Source organism: Mercurialis annua, linkage group LG4 (genome assembly GCF_937616625.2).
Source record: "Mercurialis annua linkage group LG4, ddMerAnnu1.2, whole genome shotgun sequence".
Taxonomy (NCBI): domain Eukaryota; kingdom Viridiplantae; phylum Streptophyta; class Magnoliopsida; order Malpighiales; family Euphorbiaceae; genus Mercurialis; species Mercurialis annua.
Window position 1 is genome coordinate 28,314,997 of NC_065573.1, and position 10,771 is coordinate 28,325,767.

General features: G+C 32.0%; 2 protein-coding genes across 2 annotated transcripts; one reads left to right on the top strand and one right to left on the bottom strand.

Moving 5' to 3' along the window:
• Window positions 1-481: 481 nt before the first annotated feature.
• On the top strand, window positions 482-2,888 carry LOC126677583 (uncharacterized). Its single transcript, XM_050372271.1, has 6 exons — window positions 482-734; window positions 913-973; window positions 1,066-1,201; window positions 1,326-1,653; window positions 1,985-2,113; window positions 2,192-2,888. The coding sequence occupies exons 1-6, from the start codon at window positions 641-643 to the stop codon at window positions 2,653-2,655; spliced, it is 1,212 nt and encodes a 403-aa protein (XP_050228228.1). The 5' UTR covers window positions 482-640; the 3' UTR covers window positions 2,656-2,888.
• A 1,243-nt stretch (window positions 2,889-4,131) lies between these two features.
• LOC126677584 (RING-H2 finger protein ATL8-like) lies at window positions 4,132-5,176 on the bottom strand. The gene has a single exon (XM_050372272.2). It carries the CDS (start codon window positions 5,015-5,017, stop codon window positions 4,385-4,387), a length of 633 nt encoding a protein of 210 aa, XP_050228229.1. The 5' UTR covers window positions 5,018-5,176; the 3' UTR covers window positions 4,132-4,384.
• Window positions 5,177-10,771: the final 5,595 nt, after the last annotated feature.

A 10,771-nucleotide genomic window follows, 5' to 3' on the forward strand; every position in this document is an offset into this window, starting at 1 on the left:
GTCATAAACAATTTGTAATTTTTCAGGGGTATTATGTAATTTTCAGATAGAAATAGAATAAGTAGGATTTGCAAAATCCAATTATGAAACAATGTTTTTGACAAAATCATTGATTTAGGGTCTGTTGTAATAAAACAGTGAGACACTGCAAAAGCTTGAGCAACAAAGTAATGGTTAAATATTTTTACGGTTACGAAATTACGGTTATTTTTTCTTAAACTGTGTGATAAAGGCAAAGTGGACAACTCTATTGGAACGGAGAGAGTATAAAAAATTAGAAAATAATTATTAAATTTATAAAAAATTATAAAAAGGTTATCGAATTATAATTTTATTATAAAACAGTTACCAAATTAATAAATATTTTTATATTATTAATAGAATTTAATATGAATAAAAGGAAAAGCGAAAAGGTTAAAAATATGAAAAAACTTATATCAGCCGCACAAAGAGGAGAGGTGAAATACGCGCACTTAATTTTTAACAAAACATCCCAAAGCAATTTACAAGAAATCAGCTGAACTAAAAAGACTCATATTTCTTTTAATTTTGTATTACAATTACAGGTAAAGCAACAGTTATCAGCAGATGCCATTCGTTGACACTCAGCGCTCAGTAATTTGATTGAAAAAGAAGAACGATGACCGAAGAAATGGAAGCTACCTCTCTAGAGAACCGACCCGGAATCTTCATGATCGGATCTTCCAACGTTGGCAAACGGACTCTTCTCTCCCGTAATTCTTTTTCTTCCTTATCCTAATTCCATTCATTGAATTTTGTTAACCTAAAATTAGCTTTGGGCAATCTCTTTGTAGCTGATTACATACATTATACTTTACTTAAGGTTGATTTAATTCACAATCGAAAGAAATATTGTGGCTGTAGCAATTTAAGCTGTCTATGGTGTTGCAGGATTATTATCAGTTGATTTTGAAGATGCTTCTGATTCATCACCTGAATTGCTTGCCCGCGCGTGAGTATTTTCACCTATGCTGAATCATCGATTATTCATTCATTTTCCGCTCTAAATTTGTCTAAATGCCTACTTGTTATGTTTGTTAACAGGTGGACTATCGATACTAAGTATTATACAGCTGATGTTTCTGTATGGATGGCTCATCTTCACGACGGATTTTCCATTAAGTCTCTCCCGATTTATAATAACCTTGCTGCTTTGCTGATGGTGTTCGACATGAATGATGTTAGTCGCTCCTCATTTTATACTTCTGATTGTCAATAAATGAATTCCCATTTTGATTGTCATTTTCCGTCCTTCGTTGCATGCTGATTAAGTCTAGTTCTGCCTTTAATGGCTTATTGTGCAGCTATCATCTTTCGTTGCACTTCAGGATTGGGTATCTCGCATTGATATTCACAAGTTTGAGATATTATTATGCATTGGAAACAAAGTTGATCTTATTCCAGGTCATCCCATCCATGCTGAATATAGAAGACGCCTAATGAAACTCGACGAGTCTTCTTCTGATACTTATTCAGACTTTTCTGAATTTGGGATATCTGAAACGGAAGGAAGTAGTCTATTGGGTGGTGAGGAGCCAAATTTGGAGATCAAGAAGTCATGTATTGAGTGGTGTAGCGAGCACAATATTGAGTATATCGAAGCATGTGCCTCTAATGTTGATTTTGACAAATGTAAGACCAACTCTTCATCTCCAATTTTAGCTAACTAAGTAAAGACTATGCACTTCATTTTTTGTGACCCATGTATGCCAATTTGATGAATGCATTAGAGACACGTTGCAGCAACAAAAGTTTTCTTACAGAAAAATTAAGTTTCAGCCTAAATTTTAATACGATCTCAAATCATAGGTACTAATTAGAAATTGAAATTTCAATACCTTTACTGAGATTATGTTAGGACTAAATCAGTTTTATAGTTTGAAAGGATCAGCTAGGAAAATGGCCCATCTGTAATATGTGAAATTTGGAAACCCCTAGATAAAAAGTCGTCCTTCCTTGACAGGTTTATCAGCTGACGGTGATTTACAAGGAGTTGAACGTCTATTTGGTGCTCTTTCTGCTCATATGTGGCCTGGAATGATTTTAAAATCTGGCAACAGCATAACTCAGCCAACATTTCCTAATAAAGAAGGTTTTGTATACTGCCATTTATCTCTTCTTCCTCCTAAAATGGGATAAGGGTTCTAATGTTCTCATATGCCTTTTACAGACCTGTCGGAAGAAGACTCTGATTATGACTTTGAGTATGAAGCTCTCTCTGCGGGATCGGCTGAACCATGGGACGACACAAATGGAGGATGGGTTTCTGCAAATGGTACTAGTGCTGTTTTAGACATAGGAGGATTAGTTGAGCAAAATTATCATGGTAGAGACCAAGGTCTTGAGGTTTGGGAAAAATTTGATGAGCAGCCGTCTACATCAACGGTAGAGTTGCAGGATGACAAAAAAGTGATAACCAGCACAGAAGATCCTAGCAAAAGCACAGAAACAAATGAGGTTACGCCTTTTGAATTTGAGGATTTAGATCAGTTGATGTCTGAAATTGGAAATACTCGTGACAACTTGAGGTTTATGCCTGATTTTCAAAGGAGAGAAATGGCAGCAAAAGTGGCCATGAAAATGGCTGCCATGTTCGGTGGCGGCAGTGACAATGAAGAGGAAATTAATGAATAAAATAGATGTCAATTTTTGGACTCAGTACTTTGATATTTATAGTCTTTAAATCACATTATCTGTGATTTTGGATGTTTTAGATCAGTTCATTCTTTATACAGGGTAAAAGAATGAGCTTTATCTGTTAATTTTGCCTTCTTCACCTTTAGTATAAGAGGTGGTTGATGTACACCTAATGCCTGTAGTTTTGTGCTCAATCGTTTTAATATATTCGTTACTGAATTTTTTTTCAATACATGTTGAAACACTGGAAAATGCAATGTTGTCTTCTGTCAATCGACTCTTTTATTGCTCATAAATCTGTGTATCACATAAGAAAAGGGAAAAGAGTTACCTGTGTTAACACGTTAATCGACTAACTTAAGCTGCCATTGCATTTCCTGCAGCTGATTGCATATTTATCTTGTTTTGACTCTATAGAGGCCTGAAGAACTAGTTGGTGTCTGTATCATGTACATGTGCATATCATATCTAGAGTAGGCAGGATTATATGAGTGATAGGTATTTTACTTTTACTGCTGCTCTTTTGTTAGTGATTTTTTGTTATAGCACATAGACTAACAAGTTGGCGCAGGAGGTGATGGCTTTGATTGGATATCAGGGAAGTTAGGAAATATTGGCAAAACAGCACTATATTGATCAGTCAATAATAACAAGCCATGCAGCACATATTGTGAAGAGGACTGGCGCAAAATCTGGAATTGTTTATATACACTTGGTGCATTCAGATATATTTTTTAACAGGTAGAAAACGTATGTCCTTTTAGTGCCCTTGTATTGTAATCATGCTTGGTTGGAAAAGGGCAAAAATATCTATACTGATATTTAATTTTTTAAATTTTTAGTGTAAGGCAGGATAACCTCGGATGTGTGGTGGACCTTGACGTGAGCTTTGAAGAAACGGTAAAAAATAATCACTCTTTTGCTTTCTGTAGTATAAAGAGCTATCAGTCTTATCACTTTTTAAATATCACCACTTTGCAGTTATTATCTCTTAAAATCCATTAGATTGGATAATTTTGAAAACACAACAGCAGAGCATCTTCCCTTTTTGTTATCCTTTGCATTTTCGGTTCTTTATCTTTTTCTTTTTGTATTCATTTGCTTTATGATTCCATTTATGTTTATGCATGTGACTATGTGAGCCGTTGGATGGAAATTTTTAAATTCCCATTTTTTCTGTAATGTACTAATGTGTCTACTAATGTAAATTTTAAAATTCCCGTTTTCCTTGGTTTAGAATGGAAGGGGGATATGAACAGTGAATGACACATTTCTATAATTGTAAAGCGCAAAAGCAAAAGTGCACTATAGAGGATCGAATACAGTACTTAGGGGTTAGGAATAAAAGAATTGCGTAGTCTAAGTGGCTTTACATGAATGTGGGAACTATAAAGCAGATTAGGAGTGGCGATTCATTTATTCTGCTTGAATTTAGTCATTTCATTGGGAGCCTCTCTAATGGGGCCAACAAGCTATAGAGTAATCAATTGATTAGCAATAGAAAATACAGACTTCCATTTGAAGAAGAAGAAACGTAGGGCTAATATAATTAAGAAACAAACTTATATATACAAGTCTTGCTGACTCATAAAAGACAGTTTTTGTTCATTAGACTTGACTCGGACTGCAATTAGCTCTGGTCTGAGGGCTGAGGCTAAGGAAACCTCTGTTCAGCTATACAATGCGTAAATGGGCAAATAAAAAAACAATCCTCGTATTGGAATTGTCAAGGCAAGAAGCCAGTAATAATAGTATGGTGTTGATTATTATTAGCACTGGTGTTACTGATACTAATACTTTCGCTGGCCTTGCTATGTGTTTGAAGCGCACATGAGGAGGAAGAAGGGGACGACATAGCAGGAAAGTGGCCACATTTCTGACATCTAGCCACCGCAACCAAGATCTGGCGGCAAGAAGGACACGAAGAGTGGGATGCTAGCCAAGTGTCTATGCATCCAACATGAAACCCATGTCCGCACTGTGGCAGCACCCTAACTTCATCACCCTCTGCAAATTCGGCTAAGCAGATTGCACACTCAGTTGATGTAAACTTACACGAATCTGCTGCTGCAGCAGCAGCAGAGGCGTAAGTGAACTTGGGGAGAGATTGCAGGATCTTCTTCTTTACACCCTTATTAGCAGCAGCAGGAGCAGCAGCGTGAGATGGAGAAGTAGAAGCAATTCCGCTGCGGCGGAGCCAGGCGCATCTAGCTACTGCAATGAGGGCCACCACACATATGAGTGCACATAAAAGAGCTGCCATAATGACCACAAAATCTGACTCGACGTAGACAGATTCAGGTGCATCGGCTGCCGGAGTGGAGTCAAAACCAGTGAGTTGTCTTGTAAAGCTAGCCATACTGAGATTCAAGAATTGGGTATGTGGAGTGGTTTAAAGGTGAGAGATGATGAAGAAGAATTGTACTTGTAAGAGGCAGGTTCCTCTTCTCATCTATCTCTATCTTTATATTATGGATGAAGGCCCCACTTTTCACACTCTCTAGTGTGGACAAAGCCAACAAAATTTTGTCTCTTTTACAATTGCCTTTTCCCTTTCCTTTTCTTTTTTTCCCCTCCCAAGTTATATTCACACCCTCAAGAGTGTTTATCCTAGACAACGGATGTGCCACATCATTTTTATAACAAGCCAATAATCATTTGCGATAGAGAATCTATATTTATTGCTTACTTTTTTATCATTAATTTTTTAAAAAAAGAGATAAAATCCATTACGATAGATAAAACTTCATATTGAAAAGATTTATTGAAAGAAAGATTAAAAGTATAGCATATTTATTATTGGGTTAATTACATATAAAAGCACCACCTTTACACGAACTTGTAAAAATAACACGACCTTTAAAACGTGGCAATTCAGGGCACCACCTTTCATTTCTTTTTAAAAACAACATGAGCATATTTTTAGTGGCGTTTTTGCTGACGTGGCATGACACGTGGCACTCCCATTGAGTATCCAAGTCAGCAAAATTTTATCTAAAAACGTACCCATGTTGTTTTTGAAAAGAAATGAAAGGTGATGTCCTGAATTGACACGTTTTAAAGGTCGTGTTATTTTTGAAAATTCGTGTAAAGGTGGTAATTTTACATGTAATTAACCCTTTATTATTTATGGGCGGAGAGGAGGTGATTTCCGATTGAAATTGGAAAATCACCTTCTCCCACCCTTTAAAGGATGAAAATGAAGAGTTCTTTTAGAAAAAGGGAGAGCAACAAATTTAAAAGAGAGTTGGTTTCATATATTCTGAGAATGCTGTTATTTGCTATATTTTCAATTTAGTTTAATTGTTATTTTTATGTATAAAACCAATCTAAAATTGAAATATTCTTCATTCGATTTTTGCACATCCATGCTACTGCTACAACCTTTATACGTCTCTCTTTCTGTGTATGAACAAAGTTTAATTTTTTAAATAATTTTTGTTTTGTTATTTACATATAAATTCAACAACTTTATACGTTTTGTGATAAGAGATTTGTCATTCATATGGTCCTATTCTTTTCGAATTCGTATCAGGCGGCACTTCATAATTTCGAGTCCTATGCTATGTAGCACGGAAACGGAAACGGGAAACGGAAACGACACGAAACGGACACGGAGAAACGGCGAATTTTTAAAATGAAGGATACGAAACGTGGGGGAAACGTGTAAATAATAAAAATATAAGAATATATTTATAATATTGGAAATTATAAAATTCTATATATATAAAATTTTATTTATATATTTATGCCAATTAATAAAATAAATCAAACATAATTAAATCCAACAAAAATAAGAAAATAAGCTATATTATAGATAAAGTAAATAATAAAAATTGTAGGTAATTGATTCATAAAAATTATTTATTAAGGATTTTTTAGGTTTTTTTTATAATTATATATTTTTTTTTATTTATAGAAACGGCCCGAAACGTTTCCTTATGAGTTTCCGAGAGTTTCTGAAAGTTTCCGGTTTCTGAAACGTTTCCGAAACGGGACACGCAACTTTGTCGAAGTTTCCGTGCTTCATAGGTCCTATGCGTATAGAGTTGTGTTCAAATTAGGTAAGACGGTGTTTGTCCTTTTAATTAGCGTCTAATATGGTGGTCGGATTTGAGATGGCTAATTTGAAAGAAAATTATTGTATAAGAATGGATAGCAAAACAAAAGATCCTTTTTACTCCTTTAGAGGGTTTCACATTCTATTATAAATGGCCGATTTTAGGAATTTAAAATTGTATTTGGGGTTGATATTTTCCAAGTTTTTATTGTTGATAATAAATAAATTCCTTTGCTTGCATTTGAACGAAATCTAGAAAGAAAATGGATAATTAGATATTTGTGTCCATAATTAATCTTTTCCTAATATGTGTTTAATTATATTTAGAGAGATTCTTAGGTAGACTCAGTCCACCACGTCATCTGTGGACTAAGCCTATCACATAATGACACGTCATTAAAATGATGGCAATTTTGTAAATTCGTTTATTATTTATTTACACTTTTGAATAGTAATATTACAAGATTATTATTATTTTAATGACGTGTCATTATGTGATAGGTTTAGTCTATGAATGATGTGGTGGACTGAGTCTACCTAAGAATAGAATCCACTGGTACTAAGAATAGTATAATTCTAAACTTTTTTTCAGCCTGTTCTAGAAAAAGAAAAATGTATTATTCTTACTTCTTCTTCCATTAAATTTGGACAAAAATTAGGAAAAATCATACCATTAGTTTAGTCCTAAGTAACGTCGATTGGTCCTTCCATGGCCTCTTTTTAATACAGAAAAAAAGTAAGGTGAAAGTACAATTAGAAACTTAAATAGATTATTTTTATTTAATTCAAGAATACATATTTAAACCTAACTCTTTCTATATAGTATAATCTTTTAAATATATATGATTGATAAATACGACAAAAAATTGTGGAAAGGGGAAAGAAAGTACAATTCAAAACTTGAATATAATTTTTTATGTAATCCAAGTAAATATATTTACTTATTCATCAAAAAATATATATACATATTTAAGCATAATTTTTTCTATATATAATTTTTTAAAAATATACATTGATAAATACGAGTAATTGAAAATAATAAACTTTTGTGATTCTATAAAATTCTCTACTATTAAGATAAAACATGACTGATTTAAAAATAATACTCCATCCGATCCAACCCAATAGAATTGTTCATTTTGCCTTTATCATACAGTTTAAGAAAAGTAATTATTGTTTATGAATTTTATAAAAATTTTCTTACTTTTCTTGTCATACCTCTATTTAATATAGGATCCACTCGCAATTTACTTTTAATTTACTCATAAATGAATTTTAAATAGCAATAATATAGAAGAATTGAATGTAAAAGTTAGTTATTTTTTAAAAGTGAACAAATATTTTGGGATGAAAAAATTTCTCAAAGTGGATAATTTTATTGGGACGGAGGAAGTATAAAACATGAGTAGGACCGCAAGTTATGGATAAAATTAAATGGAAAATGTGACATTGAAATGGCTAGTTGGGAGCAATCAGACAGAAGGATGACAATTCTATTAATCTTGGTTTGTTCTGCCGTAGGATTTGATGAAGTTGATGATAGGCTTGATAACAATAACCAACTCTATCACCTCCACTTCATCTTTCTATAGCCATCAGAGATTATAAATTACTTATTTTTTCTTATTGTCATAAAAATTTACTATTTTTATAAAAAAATATTATAAAAATTCACCAATTTTATATATTTTTCAATTTACTCACATCTTTTAAAATTTATCATTAAAATATATCAGCTTTTTTTTTTTTTTAAAATTCATACATGATGTGGTGATGCCACTCATTTATTGGTTTAATTTGTTAAGGGAGGGGTATCACGTCAACACTGTATATAAAATTGAAAATAAAAATAAAAATTGATGTATCATTATAACAAGTTTAAAAAGTGCATGTAATTAAATTTAAAAAATATATAAAATTAATAAATTTTTATAACATCGATTTTATTTTTTAGCCATAAAATATTACCACTTCAATTGAAGGCTTCAGTGGTGTTAATAAAATATTTGCCTATAACATATTAATTGCATAAGTCCAATCTCTTGTAAATAAAAATATCATTAAACCATCTCAAATAATATAAATATTGAATAACATCTAAGTTCAATTTCTCCTATAAATACTTTTTTTCAATAATTTTAAAAACTTAAAATTAAAATCTTTTAAATTCCATAACAAAGAAAGAGACGTGTATTTTTATAAAGACAAATAAATCTCCATCTACAAAAATAAAATCAAAAAATCACAATTAATCAAAATATTAATTAAAACATACATATCTAATCATATATTTTTATTTTATCGTTAATACGGGATAATCTATTCCTTATAAATGAAGCTCTTTTAATTATAACAAATACGTAAAAATATGAAGATAATTTAATTTTATTAGATTAAAAAATTGAGAATAAAATTGAAATTAGAATTGGCTACGTTCTTTCTTTCAAAAAAAAAAAAGAATTGGCTACGTTAATTAGGGGTGAGCATTAAACGGTCAAAACCGAATAACCGAACCGAACCGAACCGAATTAATCAAACCGAAATATAATTTGAAAATATGGTTTGGTTACGGTCCGAATTTTTAAAATTTTGACTATTCGGTTCGGTTTACGGTTTTTACAAAAAAATAACCGTAATAACCGAACCGACCGTATCTAAAAATTACATTGTTTTAAACTTTCATATACTCACATTTATATATTAAACTTGTTTAATTTTATAGTTTTATAATAAAAAAAGATAAATATAGATTTAATTTAAAGCACATGCACTCTCTAGGTTAAATTTTTCCATTTTTTTTATTTATTTTTTAAAAAACTGTTTTTTTTTTCTTTCTAAAAACCATACAAAAAATATTACGGTTTTCGACCGAACCGAACCGAACCGAACCGTAATATTTCGGTTTGATTAATACGGTTTTGATATAATTTGGTTAATACGGTTCGGTGACCGAAATTTTTAAAAAACCGAACGGTTTTGAATTTTTGGACGGTTCGATGACCGAACCGACCGTTGCTCACCCCTAACGTTAATGACAAAAAACCAATAGAGGAAATTGATTATCAATTTATTGATAGATCAAAGTGTAAGACTAAAAACAAATTATAAGCAGCTGTTTTTTTAATTATTTGCAAAATATTTGTTTTTCTCAAAGTATTTACACAACTTTTAGCCGTCTTTCCCTTATTTTCTACGCTATCTATTTTTATAATTTATTTATAAAAAATACCCATTATATATAGTAACTTTATTTCATTTTAAGTTAAATTTTTACATATCCATTTTTTTTCTCTCTTCTCTCTCAGAATTCTCTCTTCTAATCTTTTTTTTTTATTTTCAGTTTGTCTCTTCCGATTGCTTTTTTGTTCGTCTTTTCCGTTCGCTTTTTCGTTCGCGCTTTTGTTTGCTTTTCCGTTCGTCGCTTTCGTTCGCTTTTCTTTTCCGTTCGTCGCTTCCGTTCGTTTGTCTTTTATGTTCGCGCTTCTGTTTGCCTTTTTTTTCCGTTCGCGCTTCCATTTGTCTATTTCCGATGGAATTCTCGTCGTTTCCGGTCGTATTCTCGTTCATCTCTTCCGTTCGCGCTAGTCTGTTCGTCTCTTCCGTTCGCGCTTCCGTTCTACTTCCGATGGATTTCTCGTCGTTTCCGGTCGTATTCTCGTTCGTCTCTTCCGTTCGCGCTAATCTGTTCGTCTCTTCCGTTCGCGCTATGAATCGACATCATTTTTAAATTTGTGTAATTTTTTATGTTTTTTGTGATGATTTAAATATTTTGTAAATAAAATAATGTAGATTTGTAATTTTTTTTTATAAGATTGTTCTATTATTCATATAATTATTTTGTCTTTCTCTTATTCATAGATTTGTTTATTGCTTTTGATTTTGAAAAAAAAAACAAATTGATTTATGGTGTATTTGTAGTGATTTTATAATATATTTACGTTATAGTGTATATTTTGTGTATTTATAGTGTATTTCTGGTGTTTTTCGGAAAATCTATGTTTTTTGGTGTATTTCTGGTGTTTTTCGGAAAATCTATATTTTTTGGTGTATTTC